The 25,622-nt window shown below is 41.0% G+C and overlaps 1 protein-coding gene across 2 annotated transcripts in view; it reads right to left on the reverse strand.

The window, feature by feature from the left end:
* Positions 1–25,622, reverse strand: part of TESK2 (testis-specific kinase 2) — a 180,379-nt gene that overhangs the window by 77,160 nt on the left and 77,597 nt on the right. For both annotated transcript variants that reach the window (XM_012001871.1, XM_012001872.1), the window contains one exon: positions 9,072–9,193. In XM_012001871.1, coding sequence (XP_011857261.1) covers positions 9,072–9,193 — 122 coding nt within the window. The remainder of the gene's footprint in view (positions 1–9,071; positions 9,194–25,622) is intronic.

Here is a 25,622-nt window from a genome sequence, read left to right on the forward strand (position 1 = left end):
ACAGGGAAGGACTGAGTAGTTCCAAGTAAATATTTATGAACTGAAGGCATACTCTTCAATTTCATACTTGGTGAATTGAAGGAGGAGTCTAAAAGAAATATTAAATTTCTCATGGCATAAATAACAAAAAAGAGGGGCCCAGTGCCGTAGCTCAAGCCTATAATCCCAGTATTTTGGGAGGCCAAAGTGGGAGGACTGCCTGAGCTCAGGAATTCAAGACCAGCCTGGGCAATATAGTGAGACCTTTCTCTACAGAAATTTGTTCAAAATTAGCCAGGTGTGGTGGCATCCGCCTGCAGTCCCAGCTACTCAGGAGGCTGAGGTGGGAGGACTGCTAGAGCCCAGAGGGCAGAGATTGCAGTGAGTCTGGGCAACAGAGTGAGACCCTGTATCAGGGTTGTGGGGAGGTATGAGAACAAACCTGAGTGTATAGTTCCTCAGAAAAGGAAACCGGGGAGTGGAAGTGAGTGGGGCATGGAACTGGGTTACAGATCTTGAGCATAAGACTTCCTGGCATAAACAACCTTATTCACAAGAGACCTAAACAATCAGTCCCTGCACTCAACAAAGTACTTTATTGTTCCTTTTTTTAACTGATAACTTTGAGCAACTGATGATAAAACAACCAATCTTCACTCGGCCCATGTATAAACAGAATACATACACATGAACAAAATTTACGCAAGTACTACCTCTATGACTTACCAGGCCCACTTTTCCTTCCAAATAGAAATCTTAGGAGGAAGGGAGATAAAGGGAAAAAGGGAAACTGGGAGGTTGGGGTCAAGAAAAAGAGAACTACAGAGGTTCAGCTCACTCACTCCTGCTGGGCACACAATAGCTCTGGCAGAAGAGAACCAAGGTATGCCCAGAGGATTAAATGCCTACCATCTGGCAGATCATGCAGATAGTCTTCTTTCCCAAGTAGACTTTCCAAAGCACTAACAATGTAATTTTCAGCACACTCTTTTTCTTTCTTTCTTCCTTTCTTTCCTTCGTTTCTCTCTCTCTCTTTCTTTTAAGCAGGAGACCTTTTCTTCAAAACTCTTATACAGAAGTTCAACATAAAAAAGATAAAAAGGGGAATTGTTCTGACTAGACGAAGCCAAGAGAACAGAAGTCTCATCTACTCAGCAACTTCCCACCTGGGCCAGCACCTGAGAAGGCACATCTGTGTAATCCTAGGGTTCCAAGAGATGGATTCTTCCCAATGTAGATCTAATCTCAATTTGGGGGAAAACGTTGGTTCATACTTCTGCACATATAAAAGAGAGCTTATAATGTTTACAACTTGAAAATAGACTAACAGCCATACCAACAAATAGCAATCAAAAAATTTAAATCATAAGTATTAACAGCAAATTGCTAAGACAACCAGAAAGCATTTAGAAAATACAAATTCTAAGAACCTTGAGAATAAAACATAGTCATGCTTGATTTGACATTTAAGGAGTCACAGGGAAGTATAATACATGTTTCTACTACATTAATAGTCCTCTGGGTAACAAAAGACAAGAGGACTTTGTTTGCTCTAGGCCACTGGTTAGAATAATTTCCTTTTGTTGTATTCAAAATATATAGTGAAAGTGAAGACATAAAAACATAAAAGATATAAATAATTAGAAGCTTCTTTTAAAAAGTAATCCACTTTCAGGCTTTTAAACCACAGTATATTTGAGACAGATGGCTTATGCAGAACAAAAATGGTCACCATCAGAGGGCAAACCCACGTGGTTAACAATAATTATCATTCTCATGTATTATACTTGCAGTGTGACAGTTCCTGTGCCAGAGGCTTTATATATATCATCTCTTTTGTGGGCTTATTGGGAAGATTTAGATAGACTGAATGCTACCTTTCATACATTAGAAAACTTGGCTGAGAGCAAAAAATATTACTTTTTTAAGTTAAGGGGGATGAGGGTGGAGGTGGGGATCATTCCTAAGCAAAAGTATCAAAAGGAGATAAGCTAAGAAAGTATATCAAGAAGATACAGAATAGGAATGGTAATGTTGGTCTTATCACAACCCTACATGTTTCTAGGCTGGAACACATATACCTGTAGCAAAACAAAGGCAAAGATGTAAGTAGCCCAGCATTATCAAATACAGTAGGCACTAGCTTCATGTGGCAATTTAAATTTAAACCAATTCAAATAAAATTTTAATTTCTCATTTGCATTAGCCATATTTCAATGCTTATTAGCTACATGTGGCTATTCGACAGCAAAAATATAGAACATTTCCATCACTGCAGAAGGTTCTATTGGACAACAATAGTAGAAAACCATTGAATCTATTAAAAGCAGCAGTAGGCACTCAACACATGTTTGGTGAGTAAATGAATAAAAAAAAGGTAGGTGCTTTGCAGATGCTGCTGCCACCGCCGGGAGCCCTGTACTATCAGCCATGGTCAACCCCACCATGTTCTTCAACATCACAGTCAAACAGCGAGCCCTTAGGCCACGTCTCCTTCGAGCTGTTTGCAGACAAAGTTCCAAAGACAGCAGAAAACTTTTGTGCTCTGACCACTGGAGAGAAAGGATTTGGTTATAAGGGTTCCTGCTTTCACAAAATTATTCCAGGGTTTATGTGTCAGGTTGGATGGCAAGCATGTGGTCTTTGGCAAGGTGAAAAGAAGGTATGAATATTGTGGAGGCCATGGGACACTTTGGGTCTGGGAATGGCAAGACCAGCAAGAAGATCACCATTGCTGACTGTGGACAACTCTAATAAATTTGACTTGTGTTTTATCTTAACCACCAGACCATTCCTTCTGTAGCTCAGGAGAGCACTCCTCCACCCCATTTGCTCACAGTATCCCATAATCTTTGTGCTCTCGCTGCAGCTCCCTTTGAGTTCCATGTTTTCCTTGTTCCCTTCCATGCCTAGCTGCATTGCAGAGTTAAATTAAGTTTATGATTATGAAATAAAAACTAAACAACAACAACAACAAAGATAGGCTATTATAATAGGCCACTGAAAGAAGCACCCAGAGGAAAATAAACTAATAATAATAGCTAACATTTACTGAGCACTTACCACATACAAGGTACTATTCTAAGTGATTTACATGTACTAATTTAATTAATCTTCAGTAACAACTCCATAAAATATTTACTGTCATTACCCTCATTTTATAGATGGGAAAACTAAGGCTCAGACAGGTTAACTAAACTTTCCCAAGATCCAGGATTTGAATCCAGACAGTTTGATCTAGAATCTAGAGCAAGCTTGTCCAACCCACAGCTCACGGGCCACATGGCAGCCCAGAATAGCTTTGAATGTGGCACAATACAAATTCATAAACTTTCTTAAAACATTTTGATTTTTTTTTGCAATTGTTTGTTTATTTTAGCTCATTAGCTATTGTTAGTGTTAGTGTATTTTATATGTGATCCCAGATAATTCTTCTTCCAATATGGCCCAGGGAAGCCAAAAGATTGGACACCTCTAATCTAGAGTCTTCTTTTTTTTTTTTCTTTTGAGACAAGCTCTGGTTCTATCACCCAGGCTGGAGTGCAGTGGTGTGATCTCGGCTCACTGTAAGTTCTGCCTCCTAGGCTCAAGCCATCCTCCCACCTCAGCCTCTAAAGTCACTAGGGCTACAGGTGCACACCACCATGCCCAGCTAATTTTTGTATTTTTTGTAGAGAAAACCGTGTTTTCACCATGTTGCCCAGGCTGGTCTTGAACTTGTGAGCTCAAGGGATCTGTCTGCCTCAGCCTCCCAAAGTGCTGGGATTACAGGTGTGAGCACACCCAACCTAAAGCCTTCATTTTTAATCATACTATACTACTACTTTTTGAAATAGATCAAACATAAATGTATACAGTGTAGAATGATTAAATCAAGCTAACTAACATACCTATTACCTCACATCATTTTTTGTGGTGACATATTTGAAACTTACTCCTATTGCTGGATTATACAGCAGTTCTATTTTTTCTGTTTTTTTGAAATACACATTATTATTAACTATAGTCACCATACTGCGCAACAGATTTCAGAAAAGTATTCCTCATATGTAACTGAAACTTTGTGTCCCTGACCAACATCTCCCCATTTCCTCCCCATCCCACCCCACTCACCCCTATCCCCTGGTAACCACCATTCTTCTCTCCAAATTTTCTTTTTTTTTTTTTTGAGACAGAGTCTCGCTCTGTCACCCAGGCTGGAGTGTAGTGGCGCAATCTTGGCTCACTGCAACCTCCACCTCTCAAGTTCAAGTCATTCTCCTGCCTCAGCCTCCTGAGTAGCTGGGACTACAGGTACATGCCACCCCACCAAGCTAATTTTTTGTATTTTTAGTAGAGACAGGGTTTCACCATGTTAGTCACGATAGTCTCGATCTCTTGACCTTGTGATCCGCCCACCTCGGCCTCCCAAAGTGCTGGGATTACAGGCATGAGCCACCGCGCCCAGCCTCTTCTCTCTACTTCTATGAAATCGACTGTTTTAGAGTTCATACATACATGAAATCATGAGTTATTTGCCTTTGTGTCTGGCTTATTTCATTTAGTGTAACATCCTCCAGGTTCACCCAAGTTGTCCCAAATGACAGTATTTCCTTCCTTTTTGTTGTTGTTTTTTGAGAAAGATTTTCACTCTTGTTGCCCAGGCTGGAGTGCAATGGCACGATCTCAGCTCACTGCAACCTCTGCCTCCCAGGTTCAAGCGATTCTCCTGTCTGAGCCTCCTGAGTAGCTGGGGTTACAGGCATGTGCCACCATGCCCGGCTGATTTTATATTTTTTAGTAGAGATGGTGTTTCTCCATATTGGTCAGGTTGGTCTCGAACTCCTGGCCTCAGGTGATCCACCTGCCTCGACCTTCCAAGCTTTTAGTTTGATGCAATCTCATTTGTCTATTTTTGCTTTTGTTGCTTGTGCACATCCAAAAAAATTGTCTACCCAATCTCATGGAGATTTTTCTATTATGTTTTCTTTTTCTTTTTCTTTTTTTTGAGACAGAGTCTCACTCTGTCGCCTGGGCTGGAGTGCAGTGGTGCAATCTCGGCTCACTGTAAGCTCTGCCTTCCAGGTTCATGCCATTCTACTGCCTCAGCCTCCCATGTAGCTGGGACTACAGGTGCCTGCCACCACGCCCAGCTAATTTTTTGTATTTTTAATAGAGATGGGATTTCACCGTGTTAGCCAGGATGGTCTCGATCTCTTGACCTCGTGATCCGCCCACCTCGGCCTCCCAAAGTGCTGGGATTACAGGTGTGAGCCAACATGCCAAGCCTTTTCTTTTAGTAGTTTTACAGTTTCAGGTTATACTATACCATTTTATTATATAACAAGTACATCTAAAGATTTTGCTGTAATGGAATAAAATTTATTTAAAGTCAACTTTCCATGCATTTGCTAGTTCAGTTCATAGTGAAGAGAGTAAGAAAAGAAATGGTAAAATAAAAAGATTGGCAAGAAAGATGTCAAAATGCTAATACTAGTTTTAGCCCTACATGCTGAGATTAAGGGCAAGTTTTATATTCTTTTTCTTACTAATTCTATTTTCTAAATGTTTGCATTGCAATTATGTATCACTTCTATAATAATAAAAAAAATTAAAATATGACTTCTTAAGCTAGATGGTATTACTTAAAATATGATCATCTTAAAAATTCCTAAGCAGAATATCAAAGCCTCATCTACCTCACTCTCAAACATAGTGGAAGCCCCCTAACTGATATCTTTGCTACCAGTCTCTCTAACACTAAACCATTCTGCATCTTGTCATCAATTACCTTACCATTCTAGTTTCTGCTCAGAATCCAATCACAGATCATAAACTACAATCCTTTGGATTTATGCAAAACATTTCTGGATAATCTGACCTAATTCTACTTTTCTACCTTTATCTACCAATACTATCCTATCAAATCCTCAGTTCTTCTAAGAGAAGCCTGGTAGAAAGAACCCAGGCCTTAGAGGAGACTTTGGCCCATACATAATCTCTTGGCCTCAATGGACAGTGAGTGTGAAGATTAAATCTTTAAATAAGTAACACACCTAGTATACAACATGCCTTCAATAAACGGTCATTATTATTATTGTCATTATTAGCCAAATAAGATTTTATTCACTGACTCCTCAAAAAGCTTTGCATTTTTGTATCTGTGCTTTCTATATCACTATTTGCTCTGAGTTCCTCTATCTTCTAAAATCCTATTAAAAATCAAGGTTCATTATTATGCACTACATGCCTGCATCAAAATATCTTATATAACCCATAAGTATATATACCTACTATGTAACCACAAAAATTAAACGTAATTTTTAAAAAATTCAAAGTCCAGTTCAAGTCCCCTCCTAGAAGGCTTCCCTGACTCTTCCTTTTTTTTTTTTTTTTTTTTTTTTTTTTAGACAGAGTCTTGCTTTGTCACCAGGCTAGAATACAGTGGCACAATCTCAGCTCATTGAAACCTCTGCCTCCCGGGTTCAACAGCTTCTCCTGCCTCAGCCTCCCGAGTAGCTGGGACTACAGGCGTGTGCCACTATGCCCAATTAATTTTTGTATTTTTAGTAGAGACGGGGTTTCACCATGTTGGCCAGCATGGTCTCGAACTCTTGACCTTGTGATCTGCCTGCCTCGGCCTCCCAAAGTGCTGGGATTACAGGGGTGAGCCATCATGCCAAGCCTTCCCTGACTCTTCAAAGTTAATATGACCCCTCACTCATTTGAACTCCTATAGCACTTAAGAGTTTATTCTACTCAAATGGTGGTGTCTTAGTTAATTTATTAGTTCTATTTCCATCAATGTAAGTAGAGCGAGTAAAGTATAAATTCCTTGCTAGCAGACACTCCATTTTATATATATCTTGATACCTTTCTGATGTCTGAATATATCACCAGACATATGCTCAAAAAATGTGTTAATCTGGCCAGGTGTGGTGTCTCACACCTGTAATCCCAGCACTTTGGGAGGCCAAAGCAGGTGGATCACCTGAGGTCAGGAGTTCAAGACAAGCCTGGCCAACACGGTAAAACCCTGTCTCTACCAAAAATACAAAAATTAGCTGGGCATGATGGCGAGCGCCTATAATCCCAGCTACTTGGGACGCTGAGGCAGGAGAATCACTTGAACCTGGGAGGTGGAGGTTGCAGTGAGCTGAGATCGAGCCATTGCACTCCAGCCTGGGCGACAAGAGCGAAACTACGTCTCAAAAAAAAAAAAGTGTTAATTTGACTTATAAATTTGAAAGAAAGTCACCACAATAAAAATACTGGCTGAATATTTTTGAGGTAGACTAGGAAGCCAATAATTCTATACAAAGATAAAAAGTTTCAAGTAAGCAGTATAATTTAATTCCATAATTTAACACCATTGACCAAACATGTAAGTCATACTTAAGCCATATGAGTTCTCTCTAGCCCAATATAAACATATAAAAATTAGCAATAAATGACCCTAAGTAAATAGCACTTAAACTTTCCAAAGCATCCTGCACATAAACCCTAACTAAATATACATTGAATTAAATTGTCTTATTTGGTCTCATTTGAAAATATACTTGGCCAGGTGTGGTGGATCACATCTGTAATCCCAGCCTGAACAACACAGTGAGACCTTGTCTTATTAAAACAAAGTTTTTTTTTAAATAAAATAATTTTTGTTTTTAAGACAGGGTCTCACTCTGTCACTCAGGCTGGAGTGCAGTGCTGCGATCATGGCTCACTGCAGCTGTGAACTCATGGGCTCAAGAGATCCTCCCACCTCAGCCTCCTGAGTAGCCGACACTACAGGCACATGCCACTATACCTGGCTAATTTTTTTGGTTGTTTGTTATTGCTGTTGTTGTTTGTAGAGATGGGGTTTCACCATATTGCCCAGGCTGGTCTTAAACTCCTGGGTTCAAGGGATCCACCCACCTTGGCCTCCCAAAGTACTGAGATTACAGGCATGAGCCATCATGCCTGGCCAAATAAAATTTCTTTTTTGTTTTTTTTTTTGAGACGGAGTCTTGCTCTGTCGCCCTGGCTGGAGTGCAGTGGCGCAATCTTGGCTCACTGCACTCGGTTCCCAGAGGAAACTTTCACCTCCCGGGTTCAAGCAATTCTCCTGCCTCAGCCTCCCGAGTAGCTGGGACTACAGGCACGTGCCACCACGCCCGCCTAATTTTCTTGTGTGTATTTTTAGTAGAGATGGGGTTTCACCGTGTTAGCCAGAATGGTCTCGATCTCCTGACCTCACGATGCGCCCACCTCGGCCTCCCAAAGTGCTGGGATTACAGGCATGAGCCATCAAGCCCAGCCAAATTTTTTTTAAAAAAGAAAATATACTTGCCTGACTAAAATATCAAAATAATTAGAGCAAGAAAGATTCCGATACAGATTATTAAAAAGTGACAATTATATAAACTTATAAAAATAATTCCCCACTTTGGGAGGCCAAGGAGGATGAATTGCTTGAGCCCAGGAATTTGAGACCAGCCTGGACAACATGGCGGAACTCTGACTTTACAAAAAATGTGAAATTTAGCTGGATGTGGTGGCACACCTGTAGTTCCAGCTGCTCAGGAGTCTGAGGTGGGGAAGATCAATTGGGCCCTGGAGGTCGAGGCTGCATTGAACCATGATCATGCCACTATACTCCAGCCTGGGTGACAGAGTGAGACCCTATCTCAAAATAATAATAATAATTCTCAAAGGCAAAATGTGTCTCCTCAAGTGAGTGCTAAAAGTTAAGGATAGATAACTTGAGGGCATAATTTTACTTTTATTGTCACTCACTGATTTAATTGCAATTTCCCATAAATAAATAACAATCTCTCCTCTTTGATAAATTACCAGTCAGCAATAGGAAACAACTGTTCTAATGAGCTGCTACTAATGTTCTAATTAGAGTAAAGCAACTTGACAGAGGAAGTTGCTTTGTTAAATGCAGTTAATTACCAATAAATTAAGTCTGATGGGCAGAAAATGACCTAGAGTACCACTAAACCCCAGCAAGATAGATTCAGCATGATAAATCCTGAATCCCTCCTTTTTTTGGCTATTAGTGCTATTCTAGCAAGCCTCCAATGTTTCAGTTTTCTCACTGATCAGAAGGAAGGCAAAGCCATTACCTAAGGATGTTGGGATGGGAGAGTCTATTCATGAGCTGTACTTCTTTCAGCATGTTTGCCCGGTTACTGCTCAACGTGTTCATCTTAAGAGCCATCACCTGACCAGAAGCTCGGTGTCGTACCTAGAATATTAAATAGAACAAGAAAAGAGGGTCAAAGGCAACAGCTATATATGAGGTCAACATCTCCAAATGTACAATATGCCAAGATATTTCTGTGCCACTTTAGATAAAATATACATCTAATTACATTAAAGTATCACTTCCATGAATGAAGACGAATTATTCTACCCAAGACCAGTATTATTTCACATGGAGTTGGCCAGAAAAACATTGTTAATAACATCTCAATAAATCATGTCTGATATACACCATGGAAAACCATGCAGCCATAAAAAGGAATGAGGTCATGTCCTTTGCAGGGAAGGGGTAAATGGGATATCCACCATCTCAAGCATTTATCATTTCTTTGTGTTGCAAACATTCCAATTATACTGTTAGTTATTTTAAAATGTACAATTAAATTATTGTTGAGTGTAATCACCCTGTTGTACTAAATCTTCTTCATTCTATCTAACTATATTTTTGTACCCATTAACTGCTGGGTACCATGAAGCTGGAAGCCATCATCCTCAGCAAATTAACACAGGAACAGAAAACCAACACCACATGTTTTCACTCATAAGTGGGCGTTGAACATTGAGAACACATGGACACAGAGAGGGGAACAACACGCATCAGGGCCTGTTAGCGGGTGGGGGCTGAAGGAAGGGAACTTAGAACTTAGTCAATAGGTGCAGCAAACCACCAGGGCACAAAACTGCACGTTCTGCACATGTATCCCATTTTTTCTTTTTTTTTGGAAGAAATAAAGAATGAATAAATAAATAAATAAATAAATAAATAAAAGAAATCATGTCTAGTTTGTTGCTGTTGTTGTTTTTCTTTGAGACAGGGTCTCACTGTGTCACCTAGACTGGAGTGTAGTGGCACAATCTCGGCTCACTGCAACCTCGCCTCCTGGGCTCAAGTGACTCTCCTGCCTCAGCCTCCTGAGTAGCTGGGATTACAGGCATGTGCCAACACACCCGGCTAATTTTTGTATTTTTAGCAGACTCAGGGTTTCACCATGTTGACCAGGCTGGTCTCAAACTCTTGACCTCAGGTGATCCGCTTGCCTCGGCCTTCCAAAGTACTGGGATTACAGGTGTGAGCCACCATACCCAGCCAGTCATGTCTGGTTTTTTTGTTTGTTTGTTTTGAGACAGAGTCTTGCTTTGTTACCCAGGCTAGAGTGCAGTGGCAAAATCTCAGCTCACTGCAACCTCCACCTCCCAGGTTCAAGTGATTCTCCTGCCTCAGCCTCCCAAGTAGCTGGGATTACAAGTGCCTGCCACTGTGCCCAGCTAATTTTTGTATTTTTAGTAGAGACAGGGTTTCACCATGTTGGCCAGGTTGGTCTCGAACTCCTGACCTTGTGATCCACCAGCCTCAGCCTCCCAAAGTGCTAGGATTACAGGTGTGAGCCACCACACTCGGCCTGTTTTTAATACGTTAGGAAAAAAAATGAGGGAAAAATTTTAGGCTGATTCCTCATAGCCGACCTTGGTGAGTCTTAAGACACCAACAGAAAAGAGTCCCTTCTGTGGCATTCTAAGTGTGCAAAAAGAAGATATATGCATGAGCCTTATATAACACTTAATGAAACTGTCTTTATAAGATGCTAAACCCACATACTCAAAGTCTCCCCCAAGTACCATAAAAATATATCTATAGGCCGGGCGCGGTAGCTCACGCCTGTAATCCCAGGACTCTGGGAGGCCTAGGCGGGCAGATCACGAGGTCAGGAGATTGAGAGCAGTCTGGCCAACACAGTGAAACCCCGTCTCTACTAAAGACACAAAAAATTAGCCAGGCGTGGTGGCGGGTGCCTATAGTCCCAGCTACTCGGGGGGCTGGGCCAGGAGAACGGTGTGAACCCAGGAGGCGGAGCCTGCAGTGCGCCAAGATTGCACCACTGCACTCCAGCCTGGGCAACAGAGCGAGACTCTGTATCAAGAAAAAAAAAAAAAACTATAAGAAAAAAAAATTTCATGCTAAATATAGAAAGAAGTCCGTGAACCTTTTGGAGCTAATATTGTAGTAACTCTACCCAAAGCACCTTATAACCATTTAAACACACTCAAGTTAAATACAACAAACATGGGCCACACGACTCACACTATTACCCATATGCACAGAGGAAAGTCTACTTCTAAAAGCATTCACCCTCTATAGAACTCAGTCTATTGTGCATGTGTAAATACTATTTATCATTTCAATGCACACTCCACAGGTTTCATAAACCATAACACTTTACTTGAGAAAAGATTGTTTTCACCCTGTAAATGTGGTCTCATTGGTAGCACACTAAGACCACCAGACAAAACATTTTGTCTGATTCAAAGAAGCTAAAATGAGATACATGTGTTTCCTGCTTAGGAATTATGAATGAGGCAGTAGAAAAATCATGAAGTCACAAAGATCTTTCTGGTTAAAAAAAAATTCATTTCATATCTTGCACAATGGGGACTTTACTATACAAAAATGTCATTATCCTATGGACTTCAGGAGTATCCTTTCAGTATGCTATACTTGATCAAATGGGAATTCCAAAAGAAAACATGACAACTTCCTTAAACTCTTCAATATCCGAAAACTCCTTGAAATGATAATAGCTCCATAAGTTTATCATAACTATTAATACAGGTCAGACATTACAGCTTATCTTAGAATTCAAAGAAACAATGTTTCAGAGTGGCCAGGCAGAAGAGGGAAGGTTGTTGAGGGGGAGGCCAGGCCAAAACACAAAGAACCACAGGAACCCTGATCGGAAAAACTAAGGCAGGCAGAACACTGGCTGCCTCTCCTCTCCTAGATCACTGAGTGAGATTTGGAACCCAGCTCTCTTCTCAGTGCATCAATGATTCTGTTGTAATGTACCTCTTGACTGATGAAAGAGAAGTAGCTTTCCATTTCAGATCCTGCATGGGTAAGTTAAAAGAAACATTTATAAACAAAAAGCTCACTGGCAGTATTTTTCCAACTCTATTTACAGAAGACATCTGTGTTTTAATAAGGACTCTCCATCTGAAAGTCACTCTTCTTATTTTTCCATCATCTGAAAACTGTCACACTAAGATTTTAGCAAAATGGCAAAACCCATGAAAAGATCATTCATCCTGACCAAGTGGGATTTAGCCCTAGGATGCAAGGATAGTTCAACATATGTAAATCAATCAATGTGATACATTATATCAACAGAATGAGGGACAAAAACCATATGATCATTTCGTTAGATGTTGAAAAAGCATTTGATAAAATTCAACATCTCTTCATGATAAAAACCCTCAAAAAACTAGGTATAAAAGGAACATAACTCAAAAAGCCATATATGACAGACCCAAAGCTAGTATCATACTGAATGGAGAAAAACTTAAAGCCTCTCCTCTGAGATATGGAACACAAAAAGGATGCCCACTTTCACCACTGTTATTCAACATAGTCCTGGACATCCTAGCTAGAGCAATCAGACAAGAGGAAGAAATAAAGGGCATCCAAATTGGAAAGGAAGAAGCCAAATTATTCTTGTTTGCAGATGATATGATCTTGTACTTGGAAAAACCTAAAGACTACACTAAAAAAACTATTAGAACTGATAAATTCAGAAAAGTTACAGCATACAAAATCAACATACAAAAATCAGTAGCATTTCTATATGCCAACAGCGAACAATCTGAAAAAGAAACCAAAAAGTAATCCAATTTATAGTAGCTCCAAATAAAATTAAATACCTAGAAATTAAGTTAGCCAATGAAGTAAAAGATCTCTAAAAGGCCAGACACAGTGATTCACGCCTATAATCCCAATACTTCGGGAGGCCAAGGCAGGAGGATTACTTCAGTCCAGTAGTTCGGGACCAGCCTGGGCAACATAGTGAGACACTATCTCTACAAAAAATACAAAAAAAAAATTAACTGGGCTTGGTGGCTCAAGCCTGTGGTCCCAGCTAGTTGGGAAGCTGAAGTGGGAGGATTGTTTGAGCCCAGAGGGTCGAGGCTGCAGTGAGCTGTGATCGTGCCACTGTACTCCAGCCTGGGTGACACAGCAAGACTGTCTCAAAAACAAACAAATAAAAAAGATCTCTACAATGAAAGTTATAAAACATTGATGTAAGAAACTAAAAAAGATACAAAAAAACGGAAAGACATTCCATGTTCATGAACTGGAAGAATGAGTATTTTAAAAATTTCCATACTACTCAAATATTAAACTTTCTATGGAATCACAAAAATCCAGAATTGCCAAAGCCTTCCTGAGGAAAAGAAAAAAAGCTGGGCCAGATGTGGTAGCTCACGCCTGTAATCCCAGCACTTTGGGAGGCTGACATGGGTGGATCACCTGAAGTCAGGAGTTTGAGATCCGCCTGGCCAACATGGTGAAACCCTGCCTCTACTAAAAAAAAACAAAAAAAATACAAAAATTAGTTGAGCATAGTGGCACAACCCTGTAATCCCAGCTACTAGGGAGGCTGGAGCAGGAGAATGGCTTGAACCTGGGAGGCAGAGGTTGCAGTGAGCTGAGATTACACCACTGCACTCCAGCCTAGGCGACAGAGCTGACACTCTGTCTCAAAAAAAAAGAAAGAAAAAGAAAAAGAAAAGAAAAGAAACTGGAGGAATCACTTTACCTGACTTCAAATTATACCACAGAGCTATTGTAACCAAAACAACACGGTACTGGCATAAAAACAGAAACATAGACCAATGGAACAGAATAGAGAATCCACTAACAAATCCATAAATCTACAATAAACTCATTTTCAACAAAAGTGCTAAGAACATACATTAGGGAAAGGAAAATCTCTTCAATAAATAGTGCTGGGAAAACTGTATAGCTATATGCAAAAGAATGAAACTAGACTCCTATCTCTAGCCACATACAAAAATCTAATCAAAATGGATTAAAGATTTCGATCTAAGACCTCAAACTATGAAACTACTACAAGAAAACATTAGGGGAAACTCTCCCATTGGTCTGGGAAAAGATTTCTCAAGTAACACTCCAAAAGCACAGGCAACCAAAGCAAAAACGGACAAATGGGATCACATCCAGTTAAAAGCTTCTGCAAAGCAAATGAAACAATCAACAAAATGAAGAGTCAATCCATGGAATGGGAGAAAATATTTGCAAAATATCCATCTGACAAAGGATTAATAACTAGAATATATAAGGAGCTCAAACAACTCTATAGGAAAAAAAAAAAAATCTAACAATCAGATTTTTTAAATGGGCAAAAGATCCGAACAGACATTTCTCAAAAGAAGACATACAAATGGCAAACAGGTATATGTAAAGGTATTCAACATCATTGATCATTACAGAAATGCAAATCCAAACTACAGTGAGATATCATCTCACCCTAGTTAAAATGGCTTTTATCCAAAAGAAGGGCAATAAAGAATTCTTGCAGGCTGGGCACAGTAGCTCATGCCTGTAATCCTAGCACTTTGAGAGGCCGAGGTGGAGGATTACCTGAGGTCAGGAGTTGGAGACCAGCCTGGCCAACATGGTGTGAAACCCCATCTCTACTAAAAATACAAAAATTAGCCGGGCATGGTGGTGCACATCTGTAATTCCAGCTACTTGGGAGGCTGAGGCATGAGAATCGCTTGAACCTGGGAGGCAGAGATTGCAGTGAGCCAAGATCATGCCACTACACTCCAGGCTGGGCAACAGAGCCAAGACTCTGTCTCAAAAAAAAAAAAAAAAAAGAATTATTGCAAAGATGTGGAGAAAGGGGGAAGCCTCGTGCACTGTTGGTAGGAATGTAAATTAGTATAGCCACTATGGAGAACAATTTGGAGGTTCCTCAAAAAACTAAGAATAGAGCTACCATGTGATCCAGCAATCCCACTACTGGGTATATACCAAAATAAGGGAAATCAGTATGTTAAATAGATATCTGCACTTCCATGTTTATTGCAGCTCTATTCACAATAGCCAAGATTTGGATGCAACCTAAGTATCTATCAACAAACAAATGGATAAAGAAAATGTGGTACATACACACAACGGAGTACTATTCAGTCATAAAAAAGGATTAGAACCTGCCATTTGCAATAACACGGGTGGACCCTGAGGACATTATGTTCAATTAAATAAGCCAGACATAGAAAGACAAACTTCACATGTTCTTATTTATTTGTGGGAGCTCAAATAAAACAATTGAACTCATGGAGATAGAGTAGAATGATGGTTAACAGAGGCTGGGAAGGGTAGTGCAGGGTGTGGGGGAGTGGGAGCAGTTAATGAGTACAAAAATATAGTTAGATAGAATGAAGATTTCGTACAACAGGGTGATTACATTCAACAATAATTTAATTGTACATTTTAAAGTAACTAAGAGTATAATTGGAATGTTTGCAACACAAAGAAATGATAAATGCTTGAGGTGATGGATATCCCATTTATCCCGATGTGATTATTACACACTGTATGGCTGTATCAAAATATCTCATGTACCCCATAAATATTACCTACTATGTACCCATAAAAATAAAAGTTTAAAAGATGTCCCCACCATCACACGCAGTTATGAAACAGCAATAACACAGCTAACATTTACAGCATTTGCTACATACTAGGTACTGCTGTGTAACTGCTTTATACATATTAACTTATTTAATCTTCAAGATAATTCTGTGAGGCAAGTATCGCTAATAACCTCCTTTTACAGCCATGGAAACTGAGGCACAGAGAGATTAAATCTTTCTCAAGATCATACATCTAGTAAATGGCAGAGACACAATTTGAACACAAACTATGCAAAGAATATTGAGCCTGATACAGTCAGACCAACTGATTCAAGAAAAAAAGCACTGTGTGAACATTGCATAAAAATTATTCTACCAAAGGATAATACTCATGATCTTGTATGTATCTCACAGCATGGTCTTGTAATACATGGTCTTGTAATATAGAAAACAAAAACTGACAATGTAAGGCACATGTGACAAATCTATAATCTTTATTTTTATTTATTTTTTAACAGGGTCTCGCTCTGTCACCCATGCTTGAGTGCAGTGGCATGACTTCAGCTCACTGCAGCCTCCCCTTCCTGGGAACAAGCAATCCTCCCACCTCAGCCACTTGAGAAGCTGGGACCACAGGTGTGCACCACCATGCCCAGCTAATTTCTATATATATTTTTTAGAGACAGGGTTTCGCCATGTTAACCAGGCTGGTCTCAAACTCCTGGGCTCAAGCAGTCTGCCTGCCTCGGCCAGGAATGAGCCACCGCACCCAGCTCTAAATCCGTGATTTTTTTTTTTTTTTTTTTTGCGACAGAGTCTCGCTCTGTTGCCCAGACTGGAGTGCAGTGGCGTGATCTTGGCTCACTGCAAGCTCTGCCTCCCGGGTTCAGCCATTCTGTGCCTCAGCCTCCTGAGTAGCTGGGACTATAGGCACGTGCCACCATGCCTGGCTAATTTTTTGTATTTTTAGTAGAGACGGGGTTTCACCGTGTTAGCCAGGATGATCTCAATCTCCTGACCTTGTGATCTGCCTGCATCGGCCCCTAAATCTTACGAGACATTTTAACACATCTCTCAAAAACTGAAAGCTCGCCAGGTGCAGTGGCTCTCGCCTGTAATCCTAGCACTTTGAGAGGTCGAGGCAGGCGGATCACGAGGTCAGGAGTTCAAGACCAGCCTGGCCAATATGGTGAAACCCCGTCTCTTAAAAATGCAAAATTAGCCTGGCGTGGTGGTATGCGCCTGTAGTCCCAGCTACCTGGGAGGCTGAGGCAGAAGAATCGCTTGAACCCGGGAGGCAGAGGTTGCAGTGAGCCGACGTCATGCCATTGCACTCCAGCCTGGGCAACACAGCATGACTCCATCTAAAAAAATATTTAAAAAAAAATTTTTTTTTAAACCTCAAAGCTCAAGAAGACCAGAAATTAGTAAGGATATGGAACATTTCAATAACAAAATTGGCATGTTTGCTCTAATCCTTCCTCAAAGGCAGGCATTTTTTAAAAGTATATATGACAAAATTTACCAAAATGCTACTAAACAAAAATTATAGGAGGCCGTAACAGTTTTGGATTGAGTTCCTGCACTATGCTTCAACAGACGAGACTAAAAATGAAAATGGAGTCACCCATGCTAAAGTTCTACTAAGTTGTTCCACTGAGTTGTTATCTGACTTTCCAAGAAATCAGGAAAGAGAGATAACAACCAATCACCCAAACTGGCCAGCTTCAATTTTCAATTGGCATAACTAAAGTCCCTCCGCTTTAACTCTTACACAAAAGAAGTAGCCTGAAGTAAGTTGATACCAACAAATCAGTTACTTTTCTGTTGTTTTATATCCCTGCCTTTGCATTATAAGAACTTTTAAAGGGCTAATAATATACTTTCGGGTCTTTGCTTCTGCTTTTTTAAGCCCTTCTCTGACTATAAAGCCAAATTCTTCCGCTCAGCTCATTGGTACACTTATTCTATTTTAGGAAATGAAGAGTTGCTGGACTCTAGAATAGCAATAAAGACAACTATAATCTTTAAACTATATTTATTCTAATTATGTCCTTTAACAGATCTGGTGACCACAAAGGGACCTGAAGGAGACTGCTGAAGACCCTGAGACCCTTGGAGGAACACAGAAAGGCTCTGCTAACCCCCTTTTGGAGGAGAATCTCTGTCTTCTCATGGAGCCTAAAGAGTTGTGAAGATGGGTATGGTGGCTTACAGCTGTAATCCCAACACTTCGGGAGGCTGAGGCAAGTAGACTGCTTAAGCCCAGGAGTTTGAGATAGACTGGTCAACATGGTAAAACCCATCTCTACAAAAAAATACAAAAATTAGCTGGGTGTGGTGATGCGCACCTGTAGTCGCAGCTACTCAGGAGGCTGAGGTAGGAGGATCACTTAAGCCCAGGAGATCAAGGCTACAGTGAGCCATGATCAAGACACTGCACTCCAGCTTGGGCAACACAGTGAGACCCTGTCTAAAACAAACAATCAAACAGAAAAAATAGAGTTGTGAGTAAAACTCTCTTAGGTCTGAGCTCTGCTCTCTTTTGCCTTTGATCTCTCTGATATCTTTGCCTTTTGGGGTACCAAGGGTTAGTTTCTGCTGTGAGAGAGCATTTGATGATAAGATAGCTAGGGTTACTTTGTACTGTAGCATGGCACATGACTTTTGGGTTTGTGGTGGCTGACAAGTCACTGGCAAGGGTTGCATCTTTTTGCTTCCTCTTTGGAGACATTTCATGTGTGGTTTTATAAAAGGCTTGAACCAAGCCCCCAAGAATATGGCTGGACAGAAATGTGGGTTACATCTCACTTTCTACTAATATATGGACAGACAGAAATATAGATTGCATTATATTTGTAGTTAGTGTAAAAAGCTACAGTTTTATAAGGCAGAATCACCCAAAAAATTCTGGAGATAATCCTCCAGTGACTTACACTTCCTGTACAAAAATTGAGCTTATGGCCTAGAACCTATTTACTGAAAAGTAAGCAGATTAAACAATACTAATTATTTACCCAACACCAATTTTCCTCTTTTTTGTGACTGAAAGAAACCCAACCTGACAATCTTCCTTGCAACTAGGAGAGTCCATGTAACATACTGCAAGTAAGAAGATGCAAGAGGCCGGGCACAGTGGCTCATGTCTGTAATCCCAGCACTTTGGGAGGCTGAGGTGGGCGGATCACGAGGTCAGGAGATCGAGACCATCCTGGTTAATATGGTGAAACTCCGTCTCTACTAAAAATACAAAAGAATTAGCCAGGCATGTTGGCATGTGCCTGTAGTCCCAGCTACTCAGGAGGCTGAGGCAGAAGAATCGCTTGAACCTAGGAGGTGGAGGTTGCAGTGAGCCAAGATTGTGCCACTGCACTCCAGCCTGGGCAATAGAGCAAGACTCCATCTCAAAAAAACAAAAACAAAAAAACATGCAAGTGGGAATTGCTACATGGAATTTCTGGGGATGCTATTAATTTCTTGATGAAATTGTACTTTTTCCTTCTCCCTTATTATAACCTGGAACAAAGACATGATGCATGCATCAAGAGTAGTTATTAGGGATGCTCAACCAGTAAGTATAATGCAAATATTCAAAAAAATTTTCCAAAATCCAAAACACTCTGGTTCCCAGCTTTTGGATAAGGGATACTCAACCTTTTACTGGCCACCAGTAAAAGGGGTCAGAGAAGGATTCCCAGAGGAAGTCATCCTTCAGTTTTCTTTCTTTATTTTTATTTTGAGACGGAGTCTCGCTCTGTCACCCAGGCTGGAGTGCAGTGGCGCCATCTCAGTTCACTGCAACCTCCACCTTCCCGGGTTTATGCCATTCTCCTGCCTCAGCCACCTGAGTATCTGTGACTACAGGCGCCCGCCACCACGCCCGGCTAATTTTTTTGTATTTTTAGTAGAGACGGGGTTTCACCGTGTTAGCCAGGATGGTCTCGATCTCCTAACCTCGTGATCTGCCCGCCTCGGCCTCCCAAAGTGCTGAGATTACAAGAGTGAGCCATCACGCCTGGCCCAGTTTTCTTAAAGAATAAGAGAGAGCTTGTCAAATGGAACAAGCAAGGAAAGGGCATACTGAGCAGGTGTAAAAGCATGTGCAGAGGCTCAGAGGAATAAACGCATGGGATATTCTAAGGAATGGTGAGAAACTGGGTTTGGCTCAAGGCCTGGTGGCTACATGTAAAGGAATTGCAAGTTTGTGATGAGTCTAGCATGGAAAGCAACAACCAGAAAATAAAAGATTTTTAGGGCAAGGCACAGTAGCTCATGCCTGTAATCCCAGCACTCTGGGAGGCTGAGACAGGAGGATCATTTAAACCCAAGAGTTCAAGGTCAGCCTGGGAAACCTGATGAAACCCCATCTCTACAAAAAAATACAAAAAACATTACCCAGGCGTGGTGGCACATGCCTGTGGTCCCAGATACTTGGGAGGCTGAGATGGGAGGATCACTTGAGCCCGGGAGGTTGAAGCTGCAGTGAGCCGAGATCACGCCACTGCACTCCAGCCTGGGTACACAAAAATAGAAAGAATGAATTGGATTGTTTATAACCCTTTTGTGTTATAAATTGAGGGGATGGGTACCCCATTTTCCATGATGTGATCATGTATTACATGCCTATATCAAAACAACTCATGTACCCCCATAAATATATATACCTAATATTGTACCCACAAAAATTAAAACAACAAAAAAGAAATACTTCCCTCATCAGCTCTGGAGCAAATGCAAAATACACTGAAACTGACCGAAAACACACTGTTTTGTGTGAACCTTAAATACACATGCGATACAAATGAGGAAGGTCTCATTTCAAACACATCATTTCACACCCCCAAAACACTGAATCTTCCTAGGAAAGCTTTGTCTCTGAAACCCCTGTACCTCAAAGGGGTTACAAAACCAGATAAATGCAACAGGAAAAATAATAGGAAATTTAGCAAGAAGTAGTTTGAGAAGTAATAAGGATATGCAATGAAGACCATTTCCAAGGTGCAGAGCCCCAAGAAGCACTGAACTGTTACAATCCTTTTTGTCCCAGGCTTTTCAATGCCAAAATCTTTTTTAAAGGGTGGTAAGAGGTGGGGAGGTAAGTTGTTTTCCCTCTTTATTCACTTTTGTAAATTCCTGCAATATGGTTTCAGCCCCTTGGAATATATGTTTGGGAGATTTGGCAACTTTCCTCATCTTTAGGAACCTATCTCTGACCGCGGCTCATCTCTCTATTTTGCTTCATTTAAGTATGAACTGGACAGATGTTGTATTATATTTCTTTTCCTTCTTCTCTACACCTTCCCCCAAATAGAGAGACTCAAGGTTGAGTTCCTGTTGCTCTAGTCTTCTCCATTCAGTCTTTTCCTTGACTGTTTCTGACATTCAAAACATTTTCTGATAATTAAAAATGCTCTCAATAACAATGACTTTATGTCAGCGTAATATTGTACAATTCATCATTTTCCCTATGTTTGTTCTTTCTTAACCTTATTTTTTAATTGACATAAAATATTTGCATATATTTATAGAGTACACATGATATTTTGTTACATGCATAGAATGTGCAGTGATCAAGTTAGGGTATTTTGGGTTTCCCTCACCTTGAGTATTTGCCATTTCTTTTTTTTTAAGACAGGATTTCATTTGCCTAGGCTGGAGTGGTGCAATCACAGCTCACTGTGACCTTGAACTCCCAGGCTCAAGCAATCCTCCCACCTCAGTTTCCTAAGTAGCTGGGACTACAAGCATGCACCACTACACCTGACTATTTTTATTTCTGTAGAGACAGGATCTTGCTTTGTTGCCCAGGCTGGTCTTGAACATCTGGCATTAAGTGATCCTCCTGCCTCGGCCTTCCAAAGTGCTAGGATTACAGGTGTGAGCCACTACACTAGGCTGAGTATTTATCATTTATATGTGTTGGGAACATTTCAAGTCCACTCTTCTAACTGCTTAGAAATATACAATACATTATTAATGATAGTCACCCTACTCTCCTATTGAATATTGTAACTTTTTATTTATTTATTTATTTATTTATTGGAGATGGAGTCTCACTCTGTCATCCAGGCTAGAGTGCAGTGGCGTGATCTCGGCTCACCGCAACCTCCACCTCCCAGGTTCAACCAATTCCTCTGCCTCAGCATCCCGAGTAGCTGGGACAACAGGCGCACGCCACCACACCCAGCTAATTTTTGTAATTTAGTAGAGACAGAGTTTCACCATGTTGCCCAGGCTGGTCTCAAACTCCTGAGCTCAGGCAATCTGCCCGCCTTGGCCTTCCAAAGTGCTAGGATTACATGCGTGAGCCACCGCGCCCAGCCTCTTTTTTCTTTTTTTTCTTTTTTTTTAAGACCGAGTCTCACTCTGTCACCCAGGCTGGTTGCAGTGGTGCAATCTCGGCTCACTGCAACCTCCACCTCCTGGGTTCAAGCGATTCTCATACCTCAGCCTCCCAAGTAGCTGGGACTACAGGCACCTGCCACCTCGCCCGGCTAAGTTTTTGTATTTTTAGTAGAGACGGGGTTTCACTGTGTTAGCCAGGATGGTCTCGATCTCCTGACCTCGTGATCCGCCCGTCTCGGCCTCCCAAAGTGCTGGGATTACAGGCTTGAGCCACCGCGCCCGGCCTAATTTTTTTCTTTTGGTATTTTCAGTAGAGACAGGGTTTTGCCATATATTGGCCAGGCTGATCTGGAACTCCTCGCCTCAACTGATCCGCCCTCCTTGGCCTCCCAAAGTGCTGGGATTATAGGCATGAGCCACTGTGCCCAGCCTATAACTTACGCTTTCTATCCAACTATATGTTTGTACCTATTAACCAACTTTCTCTATCCCACGCACCCTTTCCAGCCTCCGGTAACTATCATTCTACTCTCTACCTCTATGAGATCAACTATTTTAGTTCTCACATATAAGTTGAGAACAGGCAATATTAGTCTCTCTGTGCTTGGCTTATTTTACTTAACACAACGACCTCCAGTTCCATCTATGTTGCTGAAAATGACAGGATTTCATACATTTTTATGTCCAAATAGTGATCCATTGTGTATTTACATCACATTTTCTTTTTCCACTCATCCATCAATGAATGTTTAGGTTGATTTCATAGATTTGCTACTGTGAATAGTGTTGCAATAAACATGGAGATGCAAGTATACCTTTGGTATATTGATTTCCCTTCCTTTAGATAAATATCCACTAATGAGATTGCTGGATCATATGGTAGTTCTATTTTTACTTTTTTGAGAAATCTCCATACTGTTTTCCATAGTGAACATACTAATTTACACTCCCTCCAAGAGTGTAAGAGTTCCCTTTATGCCATATCCTCATCAGATCTGGTTTGTTTTTTGTTTGTTCATTTTTTGGGTTTTGGGGTTTGTTGTTGTTGTTGTTTTTGAGATGCGGTCTCATTCTGTCTCCCAGGCTGGAGTGCAGTGGCATGATCATAGCTTACTGCAGCCTCAAACTCCTGGCTCTAGGGATCCTCCTGCCTCAGCCTCCCAAGTAGCTGGGACTACAGGAATGTGCCACCACACCCAGTTAATTTTTGTATTTTTGGTAGAGACGAGGTTTCACCATGTTGCTCAGGCTGGTCTTGAACTCCTGAGCTCAAGCAATCTGTGTCGATCTCCCAAAGTGTTGAGATTACAGGCAATGGCCACCATGTCTGGCCTGTTTTTGTTGTGTTTGTTTGTCTAAGACAGGGTCTCGCTCTATTGTCAGGCTGGGGTGCAGAGGCACGATCACAGCTCACTGAAGCATCAGTCTGGGCTCAAGCGATCCTCCCACCTAAGCCTCTCGAGTAGCTTGAACTACAGGTGTGTACCACCACATCCAGCTAATTTTTTTTTTGTAGAGATGGGGTCTTTTTGTCTTTGTTGTCTTTTTGATGGTAGCCATTCTAAATGAGGTAAGATACTATCTCATTGTATTGATTTGCATTTCCTTGATTAGCATATTTTATGATATTGAGCATTTTTCATATACCTGTTGACCATTCCTATGTTTTCTTTCAAGAAATTTGTGTTCATGTCGTTTGCTCATTTTTAAATGGGATTATTGGGGTGGGGAGAGATGGTTTTTTATTTTTTATGGTTGAGTTGTTTTGAGTTCCTTGTATATTCCGAATATTAGCCCCTTTTTGGATGAATAGTTTACAAGTATTTACTCCCATTCAAAAGGTTGTCTCTTCACTCTATTGTTTCCTTTGCTGTGCAGAAGTTTTTTAGTTTAATATAGTCCCATTTGTCGATTTTTGGTTTTGCTGCCTATGCTTTTGAGGTCTTTGCCATAAAATCTTTGCCTAGACCAATGTCTTGAAGCGTTTCCTCTGTTTTCTTTTTTTATTTTTTTTCTTTTCTTTTTTTGAGACAAGGTCTCTCTCTCTTACCCAGGCTGGAGTGCAGTGGCTTGATCATAATTCACTGCAATCTTGAACTCCTAGGCTCAAGAAATCCTCCCACTTCAGCCTCCCCAGGCTGGGACTACAGGTGTGCACCACCATGGCTGGCTAATTTTTTATTTTTTTTGAGTCAGGGTCTCACTCTGTTACCCAGGCTGGAGTGCAGTGGTGTGATCACAGCTCACTGCAGTCTCAACCTCCTGGGCTCAAGCAATCCTCCCACCTCAGTCTCCCAGGTAGTTGGGACTACAGGCACACGCCACCACACCCAGCTAATTTTTTTGTATTGTTTGCAGCGACAGGGTTTCACCATGTTGGCCAGGCTAGTTTCAAACTCCTGAGCTCAGGCAATCTGCCTGCCTTGGCTTCCCAAAGTGCTGGGATTACAGGCATGGGCTACTGCACTCAGCCAAATTTTTTTTTCTAAAGACGGGGTCTCACTATATTATCCACACTCATCTCGAACTCCTGGGCTCACATGATCTTCCTGCCTTAGACTCCCAAAATACTGGGATTATAGGTGTAAGCCACTGTGGCCTAATTTTTTTTTTTTTTTTTTTTTGTAGAGACAAGGTCTCACTATGTTGCCCAGTATTGTTTTTTTAATTATTATTTTTAAGACCCAGAATAACATGCTGAAACCCCTATGTTTTCTTCTGGCAGTTTTGTAGTTTGGGGTTTTACATTTAAGTCTTTAAATTATCTTGGTTTTATTTTATTATTATTATTATTTTTTTGAAACAGAGTCTCACTCTGTTGCCCAGGCTGGAGTGTACTGGCATGACTGGATTTGAATTTTGTATATGGTAAGAGATGGAGATCCAGTTTCATTCTTCTGCATATAGAATATACCATGTTCTCAGCACCATTTATTCAAGAAAGTGTCTTGTCCCCAATGTATGCTCTTGGTGCCTTTGTTTAAAATCAGCTGGCTGTAAACATGTGTATTTATTCTGTTCCACTGGTCTGTGTGTCTGATTTATACCAATACCATGCTGTTGTGGTTAGTATAGCCTTGTAATATATTTTGAAGTCAGGTAGTATGATGCCTCCAGCTTTGTTCTTTTTGTTCAGGACTGCTTTGGCTATTTGGGCTCTTTTTTGGTTCCATACACATTTTTGGATTGCTTTTTCTATTTCTGTGAAAAATGACATTGGTATCTTATTTATTTTTTTGCGGGGGGATGCACTCTGTCGCCCAGGCTGGAGTGCAGTGGCATGATCTCAGCTCACTGCAACCTCCGCCTCCTGGGCTCAAGCGATTCTCCTGCTTCAGCCTCCCGAGTAGCTGGGTTTACAGGCATGCACCACCACGCCCAGCTAATTTTTGTATTTTTAGTAGAGATGGCGTTTCACCACATTGGCCAGGCTGGTTGCAAACTCCTGACCTCAGAAAATCCTCCCACTTCGGCCTCCCAAAGTGCTGGGATTACAGGCGTAAGCCACCGCGCCTGGCTTTTTTTTTTTTTTTGAGACGGAGTTTCACTCTTGTTGCCCAGGCTGGAGTGCAATGGCCAAATCTTGGCTCACCGCAACCTCCACCTTCCGTGTTCAAGCGATTCTCCTACCT

This window comes from Mandrillus leucophaeus, unplaced genomic scaffold, assembly GCF_000951045.1.
Source record: "Mandrillus leucophaeus isolate KB7577 unplaced genomic scaffold, Mleu.le_1.0 Scaffold67, whole genome shotgun sequence".
NCBI classification, from domain to species: domain Eukaryota; kingdom Metazoa; phylum Chordata; class Mammalia; order Primates; family Cercopithecidae; genus Mandrillus; species Mandrillus leucophaeus.